The following is a 24,310-nucleotide window of genomic DNA, read 5'->3' as shown; positions in this document are numbered from 1 at the left end:
CCATCTGGCTTAATCTGATAAAATTCCCCACTAACTTAATTTTGAAGTCAGTATTTTCAACCTCAATGGTTGAGGCCCTATGCTCTGCAGGGAACGAAGTGAATAGGTAAGGTATTTTCAACGAAGGGTCACATGTCATTCTTTCGATCCTTTTCCATTTGTATTTATTTATATATTTTAATTTTACATTGACGGTTGGTAATTAGCATGATCAGAGCAATGAGACGATGAGCATGCTTATTAAATAGAATAATTATGATTGCTGGTGCGTGTAGTATGTGGCCTCCCTCGATGAGTCCCTGAAAATAATAATAATAAATCAATAATTTATCATAAAAATGCATTATCTATAAAGCATCATAATCACTCACCTTCATTACTTGGTTATTATTTCCATCGCTCAGAGAAATCATTTGTCTTATTTTAAGCCACTTCGTTATAATCTCTAATGCTATAAAGCCTTTAAGTTGTAAAAACACAAATAAGAAATTTTGCGTAAACGAATTCCTTAAAAATCCAGCTAAAATGTACAGTATTCTGTACAATATTTAAATCACGTCTTAAAATCCAAATCGCAAACTTGAACACTTCTATTATCGCACGTAACTAACAATTACGGTAGAACTGCATATAAAATAAACAAAACCACGTTCCTGTTACTAAGGACGCTGCCGCAAAGCAATGACGCATGTGAGTCACAAAGCGCTGTTCGTGTACATTAGTGTTGTGATTCCGTTTCTTTCTGATGCTAGAAATATTGACTATCATTTAGACCTTTGCACATTAACAAATTCCTGATATTTTCCGATATATTTCATTAAATCATGCGTGCTTGCACATAAGTAGGTGTACAGTTGTAGGTGTCCTCCCGCGATGAGTCTTCAGACTCCTTGGAGGTGTCACAAATAATAATAATAAGACAAAATGACTCATTCCGCTGATTATTTAGGAAACCCATTCCGTTTGTATTCCGCATTCAAATTTAAAAATTGTATTATTACTATTATCTAATAAGAGAAACATTTAAACCATCTTCACATTCAAATAATAATCTTACTTTTTTTTTTTTGCTTTAGCTGAATTAAAGAGTCTTCAAAAAATTAGCTAGCACTAAACTTCCTTGACCACTCCCTTTTTAAGAATAAAAGAAGTTAGCGGATGTATTTATTTTCAAAAGAAGAAATATAATCTGGAAATCGCTACCAGATGCAATTACCAAAATGATAAGGTAAATGCCCAAGAATGAAGGTTAGGCCTTTTATATCTCATTTATAATTAGAGAAGGAATAAAGTAAAATATGCATATTCTACATGATAAGTTTTATTATTATTATTATTATTATACAAGGTGCCTCCATGGAGTCAAAAGACTCGTTATTAGTCAAACGTTTTCAGCATTATTAGTTTGCAAACTTCCTCTGGTTGCAGTTGAATTTTTTTTTTCTTTTTTACCGTTGGGGAGGGGTTAATTTAATAATAATAATAATATTATTATTATTATTATTATTATTTATTTATTTATTTATTTATTTCGTCAACCACTAACACATATCTTGATATACCGAGTCAGTACAACATAAACCCTACCATTAACTCCCGAACAAGAGAAGAAATACTCAATAACTCACTAACACAATCATGCATTGATCATATCAACATACGGGCTCCCATCTATACATATACATCATCAGTAATTAACGTAAAAATTGCCGATCACTACTTTGTCTCAACTTCGTTTTATTACGTTTCCTACCCCCCTCCCACCGCCACAAAAGTCGACAAAACTCGATCATACTAAAGAGCATTGTCGATAACCAAGTAAAAAATACAGACTGGAATTCCCTACTTAAAATAAACGATCCTGTAACATTATACGAGAATTTTCAACTAAAGTTCACAGAAATATACAAAAAAGCAACAAAACCTACACAAACGAGGCGACAAACAGACAACAATCCATGGATAAATGACGACATACTAAATACTATTACTGAAAAAGAAAATGTATGGAAAAAACTTAAAAAGTCACCCAGTAACACAAATTTACAAACCTTATACAAAAACACAAGAAATAACACCTGCACTATTAACGCGAATGTGATGCAATGTTTACACTTTTCGACGTATGTTTAATTTCAGGAATCACGCGAAGCCAGGGAACAATTAGGGGAGTCTTTAACAGGAATAAATGCAAAAATATAATGTTGGTAATATTTCTATTCTAGGTGTGCTAGGTGAGCATCACACACCTAGAACTCCCAGAATATACGTCCCTAGTGTCCACTGACTTCTTTCCAGACAATGTATGTTATGTAGGTGCTGTTCGTATTTGGACGGATTTCAATGAGAGGTTTGAATTACTAATGACGATTCTGATGAACAGTGCCCACTGGTATATTTATAGGAATCCAAACAGTAAAACTGCAATGTCTAAATTAAGGAAACGGTAAATTTTTGAAATATTGGTTGTTACTCAGCCTCATTGTTTACTTCTGCACCAAATCAAGTATTTCACTTAGCTCTTAAAAGTGCATCGATAATTCTGAGAAGTGTATAGGGTTAATAATTGTTCAGAGGTAAACTAGTGCCATGAGCGAAAAAGGAAACCTTGTTTCTTTAATACTTGAAGCAATATTTATATGTTTATAATAAGAAAGATTAAAGTTATCTCAAGAAGAGAAATTTTTGCAGGGATTTGGATGTTGTCAAAAATAATACAGGAAGAAAAACTGTGTTTTTATGAAAAAGACAGAATTTCGTTTTGCTAGAACTGAAATTAATAAGGTCATCAGCACTCCATTCAAGAATAATTTGGAAATCAGAACAAAGAGTTGTAGACGTTGATATTGCTTCCACTTTTTCATTTGTCAAATTTTGCACAAGAGAGTGTGTGTGTGGCTGAGTGGAAGTGGAGTGTGCATCCACTTCCAGTTAGTTGATCTCTTACACAGGCAAGCGGGTTTTCGTACTTTGAGTCAAGAAAATCTTCCCCCACACTAATTCAGACAATAAATATAGTGTGAGAATTAGTGAGCACAAGATCAGGGCGCACTTGTCAGTAGTCTCTCTTCCCGAATGTTGTTTATAATTATTGATAGTCTTGAATCGCTGATTGGAGACCGTTGATAATTGAATTGCTACCTCAGTTTACAGAAGTTATATACTGCTAAAACTTCCTCGCCTATTCCCTATAGCAAAATAAAAGATGTTAGCGTTTTTTTTTTTTTTTGGCTTCAACTTTGCATAAATGGTCATCACCAATGTGTAGCACGAAATTACAGTCCACTTTAAAAGGTCATTGATATACGATCTATCTATATTGTGTGTGTGTGTGTGTGTTGTTTTTTTAACCTTGGGTTTACACCCAATACGTTAAAGATACCAAGAAATTTTATACTTGGTTTTTAATCCTTATCCCAAGTAAGCAAAACAAAGTTTTGCACGTAAAATATATTCACGTCTAAGCTACTTCTATATAGGGGTTAATGACTTCGTATCACTTGCCTTAGTATGTATCCCATAATGCAAAACATCCCCCCCCTTTCGGACGTGTAGAATGCAATGCATATTGGGAAGGGCAATTACCCAGACCAGTTCCCCCTGTTTAAGTGCGGGGGGGTACCTCTCCAAAAACTCATAGGATCCCCCAGATCACCCAACAATGACTGACCCAAAGGATCAAAAACTCAGCTTTGTTCCCCCCCCCCAATACCAATCTCACCCTGTCACCGAGAAGAACTCTCTTCCACCCAGTAGCAGGCTCTGCCCTCCACCGGGAGCAGAACCGCTCATGTTTCATCGGGGGGGGGGGGGGATAACAGTTGTGCCTCAGTTAACTTCATGGGCCACAGCAGTGTTTCTCAAACTTCAGATATCCGCGTACCACTTCTTAAATTTTCGTTATTACCAAGTACCCCTTATCAAAATAACAATAATATTAATAATAAATAAATAAATAAAGTATATTTCATTGTAAATGTCTATTTTATTTGAATTTATATGTTCATGTAAACAAAAAATATGATTTATTTTTAATAGAATAAAATTTGGAATAGGTTCCTCTTCATTTCTCGTCAATGAAATCAACATTTCAAGTAACTCACTCATATCATACTTACGAAGATTTTTCATTTTCTTCCTAGTTGGTTCTCTAGAGATGTCAGACGACACACTCTTATCAATTTCATTTGATCCAGATACAATATCAACGTTTTCTTGTTGCTTAGAGCTACTTGTATTTGCTATATTGCTCTTTTTTGTTGGTTTTATAAAATCCAATCTCTAACCAATGATCCATACTTAAGAATTTGAAAGCTAAAAATTACCGTATTTGCTCGAATATAACTCGCACTTTTTCCCCAAAATTAAAGCTAAAAATCGTGGTGGGAGCGAAGTATATGGGGGGATTTTCGGAAACTAAAGTTTTTAGAAAAGAAAACTGAAAATATATACGTTTAAAATAATTATTTATTTCTTAATAATGATTTCATGGGTTAATTATGCATAGCCGAAAATTATTATGTACCCCCTGAAGACGTTTCTCGAACTCCCGGGGATACGCGTACACCAGTTCCTTCGCTCACAGGTTCGTGTTTATTTTGCAACAATGCATTGCGTAAAGATCAGGCGGCACACTTTGTAAACAAAACAAACATGCTTATTTTAACTGTAATAATGCAAAGACATGCAATAGGAAAATGCTCTCTCCTAACTCCACTCTAAGGTAAAACTTCAGCAATTTAACATTTAGAAAATGCACGACGTCATGCAAAATATTATATCAACATTCAAAAAAAAAAAAAAAAACTATCGGTCCATTTCAATTCAAGGGATATCATGCTAAATAATTTACATCAATTAATTCCAACGATATTTGAGAACAAACTATTATTCGACTATTTTCCAGTCCTGAACTATGGCCAATGTAAAGTACGATAAATGTCCCGTGGATTCTTGGTCACTTTCACATATCATAATCAAACACAACAGAAGTTACTCACATATCTTCTTTAGCGCTATTATACACCTATTCCTAGTTCCTTCTTAGGTTCCCATCCGTTTCGGGTTTTGACTTCCACGCAGAGATTCTATCGTTACCGACGTCTCACTTGTATGGCTCGCGGGGCCTGGAGCACATTTCTCCCGATGTCTATGAATCGGCCGAAGGGTTCCGACGATCGAGGCACTACGCAGACTGTCCAGCTTGGCAATGCATGCTGGTCCTGCTTCTCTTTTCCCTCGGTAGTTTCACAGCTTCCATGGCTGTCCTTCGCGGCCTTCTGATTTATATGGCAGTGAAACATGAACACTGAATGCAAAGGAAATTCAAAAATTAAGAACAACATAATTTAGTATGGAAAGAAGTATGCTTGGTATCACAAGATTGGATCACAAAAGGAATACATGGATAAGAAATCAAATCAAAGTCTCTGACATCATAGGAAGAGTGAAATATCTGAAGTGGCAATGGGTTGAGTATATTGCACGAAGACAAGATCAGCGATGGACGAAAGAAGTACTGGATTGGATTCCACGAGAGGAAAAACGACCACGATGCCGACCTAAATCACGGTAGATTGATGATATCATCAGATTTGCAGGAGTGACATGGAAAAGGAGAGCCATGGACATAGAGTTTTGGAGTAATCTTGGAAAAGCCTTCATCCAGCAGTGGATCGACAATAGCTGATGATGATGATGATGATATATATATATATATACCCCCCTCCCCTTAAGAATAGCATGTATTTCCGATATAATTATCTTAATTTTTTTGGGGGGGGGAGAACACAATCCCAATTAGGCATTACATTTCCTGAGGTTCAGATTATCTTTCTCGGAAGAGAAATCAGTGGAACAGCGTACGCATTTTGGAAAATGTAGGATGGCATTTATGGAAATCATTGCAAGAAATTATGAAAATAAACCATGGAGTTTTTCTTAATGGATTTAAATGGGTTTTTCTTAATAACGATGCAATAAAACCATCCCATCAGGGCGCAAAAATGGTGAAAGTACAAGAACAGGGTAAAAGTTTAAAAAAATGAAAAAATTCCTGATAACTGAATGCAAAAAAATTATTTTCTTTTTACTTTTTTTTTTTTTTTTTTTTTTGAGAAGGTTATTTTGTCGATCCTTGATGCGACTGTCTCTCCCACCCCATTTGGCATGACTTCCATTGAGACATCATGCAAGTTTCCTGCTTTCGGCCCTTTCAAAATTGCTTATGCCTATGTTGATAATTTGGTTATATTTCCAGCTTTAGTGTAAGAAAAACGATTTTCATGAAATCCAATTACAATATGACTGATTACACATTGCTGTAGTTTGATACACTTCTTTGAAAACTAATACTTAGATAAAGGATAAAAATGTTAATGCAATTGGAAATTAACGTTTCCACACAAATAAGAACTGTTCTGTTCATCGTTAAACTATATTTGGTCACACAAATAGATAATTTAAACTGAAATATACTGATTTTTAATTGACCAGATTTATAAACATACAACGCCAGCAAATTTCGCCAAAAGGAGCTGTTTGACTTCTTCAGGGCTTATAACGGTAAAAGAAAACTCGAAGTCGCTAGTACAGAGCAAATAGAGTAACACTATCATATAAATAAATAAATAAATAAATAAATTTGAATAAATTAATACAACACGCTCCATGCGTGTAATGTTACGTGTCTGTTCAATTTTTTAATTTATACGATAGTGTTACTCTCTATCTGTTGAGAATGATTAAAATGAAAGACAGAAAACAATAATCCAACCAAGAAATCGAGGCACAGAAGACGCAAAGATCGTCATAATCTCATTGTCAAAATATCAGACTCACATGGATAGCAGCAGGAGATATATAAGTGCTACTCTGTGGAAAAAGAACTCAACACCCAGGTTGTTGTCTGAGTTGCCTAAAGGATAAACAACACTACAGTATATTTTACAAAATGTCACTAATCAGGAAGAGATCCAGATTGAAGAATATTCAGTGTTGCATGTATCGTAGGGATATGAAAAATTTGTGTTCAGATCATTGGTGATAGTAAATATTTCGATATCTCTAAATTAGAAATTAGAAACGATCTTTCGGGTTTTACGAATTTGCAATGATACTGCAGCTGGTCACTGATAAGACTGTTTGCTCAAAATAGGATAAACCTTAGTATGGCCATGACACGCTTTCATCTGAGATTGGATAGATCAGTTTACAATACAAAAACAACATATTGAAAAATATTGAGTTCGGCATCATTCTCGCCCATTCTTCAAAACGAAAGTTCTGCTTGCTGATTACTATGATAAAAATTTAACAGCAGTCTAAAATCTTCATGCAAAACGACGGTTGACTTATAATTAGAGAAATGGCCAGATTTGTATCCTATAGGATGGCGAACTACTTTTTTAAATTGGTTTAACTGAAACTAAGTTAGCCAAGTTTGGTAGTTTTTCTATAGTAAACTTGGCCCTCTTTCTTCCCAAAAAAAGATAAAATGTACACGGAGAATACAACTTTTAGACATAACAGAGATTCACGATAGATATAAATGTCATATTTAGTAAACATCATCCGTAGTTATTCAGTCTAATAAGTGAAATGATATGAGAAGAAATAAGATGCGATTACACCACTCTGTCTAGTTTATAGATCCTAAAAAATTAGTGTCCGCGAGGTTAGCCTAGTAGATACACTTTGTACGAGATTTGAAAATGTTGTAAGTTTTGTCAGTTAGCTTAATGAACATTTACCTGTTATTTAATAAAAAAAACTATCCTCTTGACCAAAGAATAAAAACATATTAATTTAAAAAACTATTAATGATGTGATAATAAAATAGTCTTTTGTAAATATGGTTAAAATACCATATAAAGTCTGATAAAATAAACAAAGAAAATTATTTAGGGGGAAAAAAAAGTTAGCCTAGTAGCTGTGCGCTTCGCAACCATATGCCTGCGGAAGGAGGTGTCCTAGGTTCGATTCCCGTCGGTGACGTGAGGAGCTGAAGGATCTTCCTCAGCCATAGCCACACACACACACACACACGAAGTAAACTATGCCGCATCATCAGACAGATGTGCTCGTAGCAGTGTAGCAGTGAGAGAAAAACAGAACTCACCAAAGCGAAAACAGTGAAACATGCCCTCTTTATAACGGTTAACGCAACGTTTCTGGCAAATCGATTCGATCTTTGACTCTTTATCTCTTTATCTGTTTCTGAAAAAGAATTGCAAATCAGGTTTATTTAGTGAGCACGTGGCTCGCCCATTGTGAGCTGATTAGCATGGTATTTCATATTTAGCTGCACAGTGCAGTCTTGAGCCATTTGTACCTACCAAGTCAGTATGTCCCTAACTTGGCGATTCGTATAGATCGATGATCAGAAACAATAATCAGAATAGATCTGATTATTGCTTTGTATAGATTTCCATGCCTAGTCGAAAAGTTGTCCTGTTACGTTATTTGCTTTCGAGCAGACATAATCTACATGGGATGCAAAGCAGAGTTTTTTCCCTCTAGTTGCATCCCAAATATTTGGTGACTGGTTGTCATGAGATGAGACATCAAACATGATTATCTCGCGTTCTGGGCGTGCCGTGAAAAGGACAGCGACATTCTTGTCTGCGTTGAAGTCGATGCACTATCTCCTGAACCACTGCTCTAATTCTGAGATAATAAATCCGTTAATGCCTTTTATTCCCTATGGCGAGTAAGCGAGGCCGCTTTAGTCGTATGTAAATTTTTGGAGACTGAGGGGAAAGTTCAATCTCCACCATTAGCCAATTACAGACAGCTGGCCCAAGTCGGCAAAGAGACACGGACAAGTGCCGCAATTTCGCGTTCCCTAACCCTAACACAGTATACTATTGGTCTGAAAACACAGAAAACATCTAACACAGTACATAATTGGGTTCTACTGTTGATTTACTTGAGTTTAAGGAACGAAAAACCCGAGGTTCTGGATAGAAAAAAACCACTTGTCCGTGTGTCCGCGATTGGCTAACTCGGGAGCTGATCAAAGTAAAAGTTAGACACAGTTCCTCTAGTTCGCAACTAGGATTCGAACTGAGAAGGGCTTTCTTCAGGCAGCCTAGCGCTATGGATGCAAGCCGCACTTCCACTGAGTTATACAGGCCCTATATAATATATTGTATTTGATATATTGTGAATGAATTTTGGGCTAATCTTCAATTGAAAACTTCCTCATTCGTCCTCATTTCCCTTGTTCATTCTTTTCATTATAAAAAATTAAGGCAATATCTGAAACCAAGAAAAAGTTGAGAAGCTCAAAAACTAATTAATAATTATATCATTTTACAGTGGTGTAAGCAGTTATGAGAGAGGAGCTAAAACAAGAGTATGTATATACATTCCTAACAAAATAAAGTAGTGAGTTATATTTATTGGAATAAATAAATAAATAAATAAAAAATACAAATCAGAGTTATATTAAAACGAGAATACTCACTTCGCTATTGCATCACTGTCTTCTTGTGGTCACATATTGTAATTTTCTCTTCACACAGAATAATCAGTGCAGCTTATTTCAGATCGTGTTTAAAATATTGTATAAAATTTTGAATCAAAACAAAGTTACATTGAAATTTTGAAAACCGAATGATTTTTATTCATTTCTGGTGAGTGTTTTTCACGAAAATAAAATTTAAATATAATATAAAATAGCATTAGTTCAATTAGAGTTATCTAATTGAACTAATGCTATTTTATATTTAATCAAAATATAAAATTTTGAATCAAAACAAAGTTACATTGAAATTTTGAAAACCGAATGATTTTTATTCATTTCTGGTGAGTGTCTTTCACGAAAATAAAATTTAAATATAATATAAAATAGCATTAGTTCAATTAGAGTTATCTAATTGAACTAATGCTATTTTATATTATATTTAAAATTTATTTTAGTGAAAGACAGTCACCAGAAATGAATAAATAGTATTGCTTGTTATTTCTGTCAAATTTAGCTCACCTGTAAAAAATTATTACACAATGTTAGTTGTTTTACTGAGTGAATATCTACAAGAAAATTTATATTTTTCAATAATAAAATATAATAATAATAATAAATGTATGCAAAATGAACGTTTAAGAATTAAACGAAGTACTTATTTAAAAAAAAAAACGAATTAAAACAAAATGCAAGTTTCCTCTGTTTCCCATAGGAAACATTTTAGATCTTCAGAAAGACATAAAAATAAACGCATTATTTAGGGGAGAGTGAAAATATAATCACAACAGAATACAATGCCAAAAGATAAACACTCTGTCTTTACAAAAAAAAAAAACTTCATAAAAATCTTTCTCTGAATAGTTTTGGGATCCGCAGGGAAGGTCAAAACAATCAAAGAGAAATAAATAGCTATATCTAATTCTGTACAAAGTTTAAGAAACTGAAAATAAGCATTTGAATCAAACACATTCTGAATAAATCAGATGTATGTTTTACTCAAAGTATAGACTATATGATTCTAAAAAGAGATTCCAATTTTTTTTCTTCGAAAAAAAAGTGCAATGAAGCGATCTTAAATACGCAATAGACAATAAACAAAATGCACTATTCCCATATAGTGAGATGCCCGAATAACATGGAATCAAAACCAGTCATGGAATCAAACCAGTCATGGGTGTTGAAAGTGGGTTTTTGCTCTCTTGGGTTTCTGCCTGGTCTCGTAAATACCGGGAGTGTACTCCCGTAAGCTCTCTGGTCAAATTTTTTACGAAACTTTTATAGTATCTGTATTCGGCTTTGAAATAATGCTGGATCTAATATTAACTTAATTTTTATAATTTATACATTAATATTTGTTTCTTGCCAGATTTCTTTCCGTTAAAAAAATGAAGCATTTGATTCATTTTTATTTTAATCTTCGTAAGTATAAGCAGGCTTATTTAAGACAAAGTTTATGTGGGAAAGATGCTTTCTCTGCCGTACTGCAGAGCATCACAGAATAAATGCTTTCGGATTCTCCGATAACACAGTCCAACAAAGTTTTTGCTGACTTTTATATGAGACTTTTTTTTTTACTAATTTGGGTGCGCTGATTTCAAATATCAAACCCATTTTTCTCTATCACGTCAGGTTTTTCCTCTATGGCATTTTATTTCTGCTAATTTGTAAGTTTTTGATAGTTTTAAGGAGGCAGTACTATTTATTTAGGGGATCAAAAAAAATCGACTTTTTAATATTATATTCTGAAAGTACTTTTACAAATCTGTTCCTAACTTTTTATCAAGAAATTCGAAAAATTCCCGAAGATATAGCCTATTATTCAAAGCGGTGCGCAGATCAGAATTGGAGCGCTCACCGCTCTCGCTTGTTAGTAAACGAATGAATGCGTAAGAACCTGCAACGGCACGTACTTGAATGCGAGAGAAGCCGATAATTAGATACATAACTACTTAACAATATTCATTAAAAATTACAAGAATATTTATAAAAAAATTAAAAATATAACAATTTTACTTACACATGAGTTTCAGGGAATAAAGTTTTGTTTGTAGCAATTTTTCTTTTATAAATTAGACATTTTAATTAAACCATTTTAAGATCCACACAGATGATCCAGTTATGGTCTGTATATTTTAATAACTTCAGAACCTTTTTAATGTCCTCATATGTTTCCTTTAAGTGGACTGAATAGCCAATAGGAATTGAGCCATATATACATTCCCACTGTGTAGTAAGACACACTTGAGACTTCTGCTTGAACTGTCGATAAATAAACGCCACTCATTTGGATGATATTGTACAACACTCATTTCAGTTAGTAAACCTGACACATTGTTGCAGTAAACAAACCCACACTCGTGTTTAAAATATTGTACAAGATTACTTTCCCTGCTAATTTTTTCTTTACCGATGAAGCCGAAGGTGACCAGATAGGCGCTGCATATTGCATTATTGGCCTTATTAGTGTAGTGTAAGTAGTTTTGAGGATTTTTGGCTTTGCGCCCCAATTTGTTCCACAAAGCCTTTTCAGTATATTTAATTTTTCTAGAGCTCTGTTGGAAGTGTTAGAGATGTGTTGTGCAAAATGGAATTCCTGATCAAGCGTAATACCAAGGTATTTTGGATTTGTGACTTTTTCAATTAGCTTGTTGTTGATCATGACTTTGGGATTGTAGGAATGTCTATTTTTCCTGTCTGTACTAAAGGTACTTAGTTTTGTTTTGTCTGTGTTGATTTTGAGTTTAAGTTCATCTGACCATTTTTCTAATCCTCTCATGGATTTGTTTAGAATCTCCTCTGATTCTTTGATTTTAGCACTAGTGTGCCAGATGGCTATATCATCTGCATAGCAAGTTACTTTTGTGTCTTCTGTAAGGTAGGGATGAATGTTATTGACATATAGAAGGAATAGTAAGGGACTGAGTACTGAGCCCTGGGGAACACCAGCCCAGGTTCTCTGCTCTTTTGATATTGCTGCATTGATTCTGACTTTGATCTTTCTTCCTCTAATGAAATCAGCAATCCAGATTAAAGCGTTTCCTCTAATTCCAACATCATGTACTGTTTGTATTAATTTTTTGATCCAAACATGATCGAAAGCAGCAGTCATATCAAGGAATATGGCAGTTGTCTTTTTTGTTGGTTTTTCCTGAAATGGGTCTATTACTGTTTGGCCGAAGTGGAATAATTGATCTGTTGTCGAATGACGAGTTCTATAGGCAGTTTGGTAGTAGGTGATTTTCTTATTTTTTGTCAGCCAGTGCATAAGCCTGAAGTGTATGATTCTTTCAGTAATTTTACAACGTATGCTAGTTAATGCGATAGGTCTATAACTTTGACATTCTGCAGCATTTCTGTCAGGTTTCAGGATGGGTACAATAACTGATTTTTTCCATTCTTTTGGAAGTTTGCCTGTTGGCCAAGAGGTATTGAGAATGTCCAGAAGTTGTTCTTTGGCATTTTTGCCATGGTGTTTGACCATATGACCAAAGATAAGATCATTACCAGGAGATTTATTTGGTGTGTGTTTATGCATGTCTGTCGAGCGCCGAGTTTTAAGGGTTTTATTTTTTATTTTTTTTTTATCACGTGGATGCATCTTTCTTCAAGAGGATTAAAAAAAGAAAAAGAAAAAGAAAGCTCCTCCGCCAGACGCGATAGCACGTGAAAATTAAAAACATGCATTGGCTTCTTGTAAACTATTAGTAGCCTCGTTTTTATGCATTTGTAATTGTTGATAGCGCTGACAGTTTTTGTTGCAGTAGAATAGATAACAGTTTTGAACACAATTTATATTTCGAGAAAGAGGTTTTATATCTTATATGTATCGTATGGTATGAAAAAACTAAACTAGGAGAAAAGAGGACTGAATATTGATGGAGAGTATGTAAGCAGTCTATGAGTCGCTGATCATATCATTCTAATAGCAACATCACCAAAAGAACTAGAACACTTGATTATTGAATTAAATTAAGTCTGGAGAGAAGCCTACAAATAAATATGGATAAATCAAAAATAGTAGAGCGGAAATACTTCAGAAAGAAAATACATGGCATTAAACCAAAGTTAAATTGAAACAGTAAGCTCATATAAATATCTAGGACAAATTTACAAATGACCAATTCTGAATAATTAACCATGCTATACTCGGCTCACTTTTTAACCCACGAAATATTTTCACGATAATTTATCTCATTAATTGGACGTTTGGACGATGTATTTTTAGAGGAAATAGAAAAAAATGGTAGACAAATTCCAGTCTCATAACAGCACTTTCTTGGTCTTACAATTTTTCTCTCGCCATTTATTTTATATTTATGCAGTAATTTGGTACTCTGCTATTGTCCAATCGATGCTCTTTCCATTTCTGTTTATATGTACTTATATAATAATTAATTTGTTTTATGTTCAGGGATTGTAAGATTTCTTCATTTGTTTTATGAACCCACTTGGTATAAGCAGCTTCTGCTATACAGTTAATTGTTATATAAATATTATATTATTTAAAAATGTTAATAATATTACTATATATCATTATATGTTATTTTTAATTATGCAATATTTAAATCGGCAACATATTTGGTCCCTTTCATAATTACTTAAATAACACGACAGTTGGAGTATTAAAATCAACGTGAGTTGCATGAGGTTCGGGACGGGGGTGTTTTGGAGCAATAATGTCTATGAGTAACATCAAAAATGAACGCAATTATAAATATTCAAATTAGGTGTAACAAATAGAAGACCGCTGTGAACATTCCATGCTACCCACCAACCAATAGGTTGGGGAAAAAAAAATAATAAATATTATTATTTTGGTTTACCTGCTTTTCAGGAGGTGAGAGGGGGGCTGCCACCCCTCTATGAAACCCGCTAACCCGCAGAAGGATTTGGAAAGGGACTGTATCCCTACGCACGCATACACACACACACAGAGCAGTCTATGCACGTTTCATAGGCCCCTGTAAATGATAAATATGTTGTATATAAAGACTTCGATTGTACATATAAAGGATGTTTGTTTAGCATGCGTACCGAAGTCTCTACTCAGGCTTTCTTGTAACTCTTTAGTTGTGTTATTTTCTCTATTTTGTACTCTAAAATAGCTCTTCTTCAACAGAAGGGGGGGGGGATCTTAATGGGCTCTTCAAAACCTTTTAACAGGCGCCGACAAAGGTTGGACACAGCTACTTCTTACGCCCCCTACTTGACACATTGTCTAAACTTTAAGGGGGACAACACTTAAACCGACGCTGAAAATGTTGGCGGCTCTTCTGTCATTCCCGAGAATGCCCCGCTCCAATCGGAAGAGAGAAATAACATTCAGAAACGCCTGGTGGTTCGAAATTGAAAACACAGGTTCCCTGCCTTTTAAGAAAACCACAAAATACCTTGACCAGCGGTCTTACATGTCCCACCCACTATTCAAACGATTTCCTACAGAGCGTGACCTTTGACCCAAGGGCAAAGCAGCTGCACTCCGAAAGATTAGCTGCGGCAACACCCCTTCTTTCTTTCTCTTTCCTCGGCCAGCTGCTGCCGTAAAAGCTGACAGGCAGGATAAATTTACGGAGACGAAGCGGCGCCATCCCCCCCCCCTCTTTCACCTTTCCTCTTGCGACGCAGAATTCAGTTCATTGTGTGTTGGTCACACTTGCTATTAATAGCTGTTCAAATTACTTTATGGAGCAAGTAGGAACGACGAAGAACTTCCACCTGGGTGTAAATCAATAAATTAAAGTTTGAAAAGGTTGTGTTTCACTAGCGTGCTATTTGTGGCCTCTTTGATTCTCAGAATCTGTGGAGAGTTTCAGGATACACTTAAATAAGTTGAGTTACTACCAGCGAAGCCACCATTATAAAGTCGCGATAAAATATATAACACCCGGATGACTGCTCAGCGTATAGTGCTATGAATGAATTATTAACGAGTACAAAAAAATCTGGATTAAACGGATGTATTAGTTTAAGTAAGTGTGAAGTCGATATTAATAAACGGTAGTTGGTTGCTGTACGTCAGCCTGGTTAGTCGCAAATGGTTAAGATATTCGCTCTCCAGCCAAAAGACTGTGGGTTCGAATCCCGCCGTGGGCATGGATATTTGTGACTGTCTTTCATCGTCATACTTACAAATATATATACATTCTCCCGATCCGTTACCATGGGAGTAGACCCAACCCTACCTCGATTGGGATTGGCCTTCACTCAGCAGTGAAGATACAAGCAATAACCTCATCATGGCTGTACCTGTCTTAACAGGTTTAGAGAAAAGTGTTTCTGGGAACACGATTATTATTTTTACAGAAGAACCAAGAACACCCCTGGACGCTCTCCGAAGCGGAAGTTAATAGTTCCGCGCATAACCCCTGAAACCACAAAAATAAAACCTAATTTATTTGTCAATGAGGAAGAGATAATACCCGATCTTTTTAACCTAGTGCAATGAAAGATTACCTGGATTAAAAAAACTGGATGTTATCTAAGTCCACATTTGTCTTTTTTTATTATTATTTTAGCTTTGTTACTCTGGTCGTTTGCTGCACCAAAGCGAGAAGGAACAAAGATAATAAATAAAACAAAGTAATTCACTTCCTGCAACGCAATGGGCGAGTGGCCACCTACTAGGCAAACACCAGGATCCTATTCTGAAACCACCCTCAAGATTTATACAAAGGTAATGTCATATATTTCGCTCAAAGATGATGCAATTTTGAGTGGGAGATAATTAATTACAAATCACAGATCATAGCAACAAATAGAACATACATGTCACAGGCATAGGCATATATTTTTAACAAAAAATATGCCTTTCGTTTCTGCTATTATTTAAAAGATATCAGATTTTGTTATAGTACAGACCTGCTTCATTAGTATCACCTTTAGCTTGGGTCATTTGCCTTGACATTTGATCTCAAAAGACAAAGAAAGAGCTTTCTGTATGAATACTAACTCAGAAAGACAAGATAGCATGTCTTTCAGTCGCTGACTTCATGCACGCTCTATGTCATCTCAAAGATGTTCGGTACTGTTGAACTAAAAAGGTATGAAATCTTACAGGTCTCGGGTTCGAATCCCACTGTATGTAAAATGGTAGACTCTTGTTTAAGGTTTGCTATATAAGTTTGAAAAAATAAAATGAAATTGGAATAATAAGAAAGAGATAGAGAGAGATGTATTCTTCATCCCTAATTGGGTAATGCCATATGTCAGACTCCTTCTCCTCCAATCCTCCTAAAGTTTGATGCAGTTTATTAACAATCCCTAGTTCTCCATTTCTCTATTTCAGAGACATTATCTGCATGTAAGATGCACAGACAAATATCCCAAGGAAGTATAAACCTCCTTCATATCGCGAATTGTCATGAAAAACAAACATGAATATGAAATGTTGATAGTTCGCAAAGTTAGGTATATCTGATTGTTGTATGGGAACTGGTAGGGTCCAATCTTTGACAGTTTTCCAGTTCCAAGTTCATTGTGGCACCTCCAAATTCAGTTTCTACCCTTTCATCCCCTAAATCTACGTCCCAGTATCCTGGACTTCCCAGAATTCCCTATCCTATGTTGGGTAACTTTTTTTTTACATCCTCGGCCTATGACTTCCGATATCCGTGACTGTCTTTTAAAGTATAAAAAAATCCGGAGGAAAAATCTGTTTCATCTCTTTATGCAACAGCTAAGTCACCTTCCGTTCAAACTTTTCTTTTATTTCCTTTGAACATGAGTAATTTTAGAATCCTTTGAAGGTTCTGTAAAAAGTTCCGTGACAGAAATTACAGACCTACATCAATATTATCGCAACCGTTTTTTCTTGATAGGATTCAATTGTGTATATTATGATTTAATCCTGAAAATATCTACATATAGTATTACACGTGTTACTAACGATTAATTTAAATTCTCTTTAAATAATAAAAAAAAACAATACAACAGTTATGGCAACTTGAATAGCGTGACAAAAATATTAAAATATGCATTCCCACAAGATTCAATGCTAGAACCGATCTATCCTGTATGTTAATGATTTATGTGAATACAACCTTGACAAAATATCGTTCACTGGTGACACGGCATTAATATATACCAAGGCAAAACTCTAAGGATTGAGAAAAAATTGGATCAACTCTGGTATGTTGAAAATAAATAAGTAGTTTAAGCAGAAAATTAACACCAGTAAAACTAAATATATGTACTTCAGTTTAACACTAGAGCACAATCTAAACTACAAAATGAAACCAATTGCAGTGGAATCCAATCTGTTTTTTGGTATATATCCAGCTGTTTTTCAAGAGATTTCATTTCTTCTGTTTGAATTCGTTTTTCATCGTTCTTTCTTTTGTGTGGTTCATGTTTCACTTCCATATAATAAAGTTGGTTTAGGCAGGACGTTATATAGTCTGATTCTGGTGGGTTTTAGTTCCAGTAAAAAAATTTGACATTACTTTTGATTTGTTCATTAAAGTAAATGGTTCTAATATATGTAGATACCAGAACAAAAATTTTAAAAGGTTATGTGATATATTTATTTTCAAAGACAAGCATGAAAATCACTTTTGTTCATTATAAATATGATTGAAGTTTGAAGAAAAATTAAGTGTAGCAAAATATGTAATACACTGTAAGTCCATGCAATACATCCGTATGCCAATCCAAAACAAACGTGAGTTACAGCGCAAACTCCACTCATTAGTTTGCCAACAAAACAGCTAAAATTTCAAATGCATACCATAAAGCTATTGCTACATTAATTCCAACTTCAAAAACAATGCGCCACACTCTGCCAAGCAACAACAGATTTGCTTCTGTAGTTGCTTGGCAGAGTGTGAAGTCCAAGTTTCTTATGCGGATTCCATTTTTTGGAAAGTTTTTTTTTTCTAACTTCTCCTTCTTACCCCCTTTCTCCCCCTCTTTTTTCACTTTCTTTTGTTTTTTACCTTGGGTGTATTATACGTTAAAGATACCAAGAAATTTTACACTTGGTTTTAATCCTTATTCCGAGTAAGCAAAACAATCTTCTGCACGTGAAATATATTCACGTCTGAGTTACTTGTATATAGAGGCTAATGACTTCATATCACTTGCCTTAGTATGTATCCCATAATGCAAAGCACACCCCCTTTCAGGTGTGTATAATGCAATGCATAATGGGAAGGACCACTACCCAGCCCAGACCGGTTTCGACCTTTATTGAGGTCTCATCAGTGGAAGCCAGACCTGGGAGAGATACCAAGGTTGAAATAATGCAGAAAAAAAAAAAAAGGAGGGGGGGTGCTTTGCATTATTAGATACATACTAATGCAAGTGATACGAAGTCGTTAGTTAGTCTCTATATACAAGTAGCTTAGATGTGAATATATTTCACATGCAAAACATTGTTTTGGTTACTTGCAATAAGGATTAAAACCAAGTATGAAATTTCTTGTTATCTTTAACACACACACACACATATATATTCCTTAAAAAAGCTCATTCCTTATACGTATTCCTCATTCCTTAAATATTCCATATATATATATATAAGGAAGTTCAGGGTTCGAATCTAGGAGGAAATCTTTATAAGAAATTTTTAAAGGAGGGTGAGCTAGCTGATCTCATATGGAGGTAGAAGGTTGTTTTTTTTTTCCTCCCGAAAATTCGGGTTTTTCATCTTTCAAAACAGGCAAGCACATGAAATTCATTACGAGACATAATACTCTGGTCTAGCTTAAATTTCGTCGTTGGTGATTCCAAAATAGCAATTATAAATATAATGTGTGATAATTCCACATACACAACAGAATGCATATTTATGATATTTCTAATAATAATCAGAAACCAACAGAACCATATATCATTTGTGTGTGTGTGTGCGTGCGTGCATGCGTGCACGCACGCACGCAAGAGCTGCTGACTTGCATCAACAGTCCATTACACATAATGTACTCTTGCGAGTCTATATTCGGATTAGAATTTTTACTAATGTTACTGTTGTTGGGGGAAAGATGAACGAAAGTGAGATGACATCGCAAGGCAAGTTGACCGAAACTGTTGGTGATTATTAAAACGAGTTCCAAAGCCATATTATGAATGGTGAGTCCGTAATGGTAGGAGAAGGGGGGAGGGAGGGATGAAAAGAGTCCACTTGCAGCGCTGCATTTCGCTCTTACCCCGAGTGTGAGCCAGCATGTTGGCATGCTTTCGGAAATACGATCCCCCTCCTGCTGTATTCGTTGTGTGTGCGCACGTGCACGTGTCTTTTGATGCCCTGATGTGGAATGGGGTGGGAAAAAAGGAGCGAGGCCACTTGGGGGTGCATGGGAGAGTAAATATTCAACAGGCTTTTGGAAGTGACGTCATGCTAATTGAATTACTGTCCAAAAAATGGAAAATGAGAGGTCCACTTCAGCTGTTGGGGGGTCGCTCGGGATGTAATGGCAACTTGCAAAGGTATCTGATTCCCCCTAATAGCATTTTTGTGAGAGAGGGTGGGAAATTGCAAAAGGAACCGATATCCGAAAACATCAAGTTAGACTGAAGCCAAATATAAATCATTCAACGTCTCTCTCTCTATCCTGCAATGCAAACAATAATTAATATTATTTTTACAAGTTCGAGTGGCCCTGGGACTATCACTTTACAAGCTGGCTCAGATGTTTCAGGGCTTCGATCAATGGACTTCTTTGATGTTTCTAATGTTCACCACTTTGGTGTGCTTGCGTTGTGTGTGTGTGTGTGTGTGTGTGATACTATTACGAAACCACAATTAACGTCTAAAATAGCCTTTGCTTTTTATGAAATATAAACGTGTCATTGAGACTTAATGCTAAAAGCAATCATGGTGATGATATACAAACAGCAGGTTGAAGATATATAAAGCATCTTTATGTTGTAGAATGTGATATTCAGTTTTGAAGTAGAGGGAGAGATAGAGAAAATCAGTAAAATACTGATTACACTGATTTTTTATTATTAATTTGTTTTATTTACTGTTTTATTAAGGAGAATTTGGAAAATATATGAAACTGGGATAATGCGTTTATATTAAAAAAAAAAAAAAAAAAACGTAGCACTGTACATTATTCCTGTTTCAATGCTCAGCTGTTGAGAATAGAACCCATTGATATTTTTATAGGAAATTTAATTATCCTACAACCTCTTCAATGTCATAAGACTTTAAAATGTTGAAACCTATTTCTATCTAGATTAATAGGACTGTGTTTTTGTTTTCATTTTATTTGCTAAGCATTTAGCATTCAATTATTAATATTATTATTATTATTATTTATATTTATTATTATTATATTTATATATATATAAACGTTCGAGCATCACCAAACAGTTACACTGCATCAATCATAAAGTGCAAAGTAGCAGACTGTTACTTCACCACTCTAAACCTGCACACAAGACAATATCCATGCAATGTCCCACAGAAGAAAAGCGACAGGAAACAATAATAGACGAAGAAATAGTCAACCACAAAATAAGAAAAACAGACTGGGAACACCTGGCATCAGATTCAGCAGATATCTTATACAACAACATTAAACTCACACAGGAGGAAATATATAAGAAAGCTACAAAGAAAGTCAGAATTCGTTCATAAACAACACAAAATCCTTGGATAACACAAAACTTAATCCCAGAAATACACAGAAAGGACGCTTTATGGAAAGAATTAAAGCGATATCCAAATAACACAGCTTTAAAAACTCAATATAAGATAACAAGGAATTGCCTTACAACACAAATCAGAAATGCAAAAAGAAGCTACTACAGAGACAAACCAACCTCTGCACAAAACAACATGAAACAAAACTGGCATCTGATGAACGAAATGCTAGATTGTGTTCCCAACACCACCGCCTCCGAAACCATAAAACACAGCTTCATGAAAGCCCAAAACCTATCCAAAAACTTGCAAATGACTTTAACCAATACTTTGCAGACTCCATCCAAGAACTGCACAGAAATATTCCCACAATCACAAAACGAGACCCTCTGCTTGGACCACAATCAAAACAGACATTATGGTTCCCAACCATAAAAGAAGCAGAACTTCTCTTTGCAATACATCAAATCAAACCAAACAAAGGCCCAGGAATTGATGGTATCAGACATAAAGATATAAAGCAACATGCAACTAGTTTAAGTCCTATCCTACTAAAATTAATAAATAAAATATTTAAAACAGGACAGATACCTTATATATGAAGAGCCAAAGTCTTCAATTTAGCGACATGAACTTAAGTTAAGGGATATTATATTATATCCCATATTGTTTCTTAGTCGAATAAGAAACTCAAAGAGTTTCATGCCGAATACAGAAACTAGATATATATATATATATATATATATATAAAGTTTGGTGATTCCAAGCATAAGCAAATACCTGGATAGTGCAGCACCTGATCCTTGAAGGTAGTGCAAGCTGAGGCAACTCATAGAAAGGGTGGAGCAAGCTCTGATCATTATTCTTGATATTTACCCATAATGTGAACTTAACTCCTAGGAGCTGTATTATTGTTCAACATTATGAGAGAAGGTCGCTACCCAGACCAGTTTCGACCTTTTTTTGAGGTCTCATCAGTGGAATATAATATAACATCCCTTAACTTAAATAAGTTCATTTTGCAAAATTGAAGCCTTTGGCTCTTTATATAATTAGAAATTTATTAGGACACCTCTTGGCAATTCTCCAAAAAGGGATGCAAGTTCTGTTCGGTACAAACTTGGTATTAACTAGGTCTACCTATTCACATAGTGAGAGTAAGTACTTCTGCAGAACTTTGTTTAGCCATACTATTCAACACAAAATACGAGGCTAATCTTCTTGAATGGCAGTCAGTCTCAAGTAGAGTAATGTGGGCAAATATGAGAATGGGGAACTGGACAACAAGACTTATTTGTGCCTATGGTCTTGTCCCACAGAAGGTTCTACTATGGTAGAAGTGGAGGAATTTTTTAAAGGCTTTAGAAAAAGCAACTAACACAATGTGAAAGGAGAAGTTGGTCCTTGTTGTGGATCTAAACAGCAGAGTAGGAAATGATTGTGAGACATACAAAAATATTTTGGGAAAATTTGGAGAAAAGAGCAAAGCTAATAATAATGGCAAATATCTGTTGGATTTCTGATCAGGACATGGACTGGTTATTACTAACACCATGTTCCAACATAAAAATGTGCACAAATTCACATGGAGAGAAGAGGCAAGGAATAAGAAAAGTCTCATTGACTATGTTATTGTTGATAGTGATGTTTTCTCCCTGGTGCAAGACACCAGAGTGTACAGAGGATTTGAAAATGGAAGTGATCGTTATTTAGTCTCGAGCAGGATAAAATTGAATTTCATATTGAAAAGAATGATATGTAAGAAAGCTTTAAAGCGAATAAAAGTTGAGCAGCTCTCAGATGTGAACTGTAGACTAAAATACACAAACATTATTGAAGAAAAAATGAAAGAGTTTGAGAACAGGAGTCAAACCTTGGAGATTCAGTGGCAAACTCTGAAGAAAACATTGATTGATTCTGCCAGAGAGGCATGTGGTGAGGTTGTCTGCAAGGATAAAAAAATCAGAACTCCCTGGTGGACATAGGAAGTTAAAGAGGCAGTGAAGGAAAAGAAGAAAGCATATCAAAAGTTCCTGGCAAATAAGTCAGCTTGTGCTCTTAGAGAATATAGAGACAAATGCAAGAATGCTAAACACTGTGTAAAACTAGCTAAACAAAAGTCATGGGAGGACTTTGGCAAGAATATAGAAAATAAATATCAAGAAGGTGGCAAAATAATCTGGAGGTTGTTGAGGAAGCTTAGGAATGGAGGAAAGAGTGCTGTAAAAGGAGTTAGAGATGATAAAGGTGACATGAAAACTGGAGAAAAAGATATCCTTGAAGTATAGAGTAATGACTTTGAAAAACTGCTAAAAGAAACAAGCAGTATGATAGCACAGTGGTAAAAACGCTGACCAGGCATGCAGTCAGGAATACATATCCATACTTGAAGTACAAAAAGCTATCAAAGGCTTGAAATGTGATAAGGCAACAGGACTAGTGATATTTGACCAGAAATGCTGAAGTATGGTGGTATAAGAGTCTTACAGTGGCTGCACTGCATAGTTCAGAAAGCCTGGGCTGAGGGACAAATTCCCAATGGAGTAAAGCTCTCATAGTACTAATATATAAAAAGGGAAATAAAACTGAATGTGAGAATTACAGAGGTATTTCCCTACTGAGTGTTCCTTGCAAGATCTATGCAAGTATTATTAAATCAATCTGTTTCTAGTCCTCAAAATTCTTTAGTCAAATTAAATATTAGATGTGACAATTTTAGCATGAAAAATCAGCAACAAAAAACCAAACTATGATAATTCAGTAATGATCAATTACTCTGCTAATTATATTATTATCTGTATACTACTATATACAAACTTGCAATTAGCTTTAAAATTGATATTTATCAGACATACAATAATATTTTGGGAAAATTTGGAGAAAAGAGCAAAGTTAATAATCATGGCAAATATCTGTTGGATTTCTGCTCAGGACATGGACTGATTATTACTAACATCATGTTCCAACATAAAAGTGTGCACAAATTCACATGGAGAGAAGAAGCTAGGAATAAGAAAAGTCTCATTGACTAGCTGAGGAATTAGATAAGTACCAGATCGACATAATAGGGGTGACTGAAACAAAAAAGACCAAAACTGGGGAGATCTTTCTGAGCAATAAATACATAATGTTATATTCAGGCAATGACAATCAAGGAAAAGAAGGAGTAGCCATAGTATTCAACACAAAATACGAGGCTAATCTTCTTGAATGGCAGGCAGTCTCAAGTAGAGTAATGTGGGCAAATATGA

At 35.0% G+C, this 24,310-nt stretch overlaps 1 protein-coding gene across 1 annotated transcript in view; it reads right to left on the bottom strand.

Moving 5' to 3' along the window:
- gudu (Armadillo repeat-containing protein gudu) overlaps positions 1-436 on the bottom strand; it is a 319,933-nt gene extending 319,497 nt beyond the window's left edge. Inside the window, exon 1 of the mRNA XM_090413819.1 lies at positions 372-436. Within this exon, the coding sequence (XP_090269945.1) occupies positions 372-413 (42 nt within the window). The 5' untranslated portion in view covers positions 414-436. The remainder of the gene's footprint in view (positions 1-371) is intronic.
- Between the last annotated feature and the right edge of the window lie 23,874 nt (positions 437-24,310).

The sequence above is a fragment of the Typopeltis vanoorti genome, chromosome 2 (genome assembly GCF_054136105.1).
Source record: "Typopeltis vanoorti isolate ZY-2024b chromosome 2, IOZ_Tvanoo_1.0, whole genome shotgun sequence".
NCBI lineage: Eukaryota > Metazoa > Arthropoda > Arachnida > Uropygi > Thelyphonidae > Typopeltis > Typopeltis vanoorti.
Note: the sequence above shows the minus strand (reverse complement) of the source record. Positions and strands in the feature narration are given on the sequence as shown.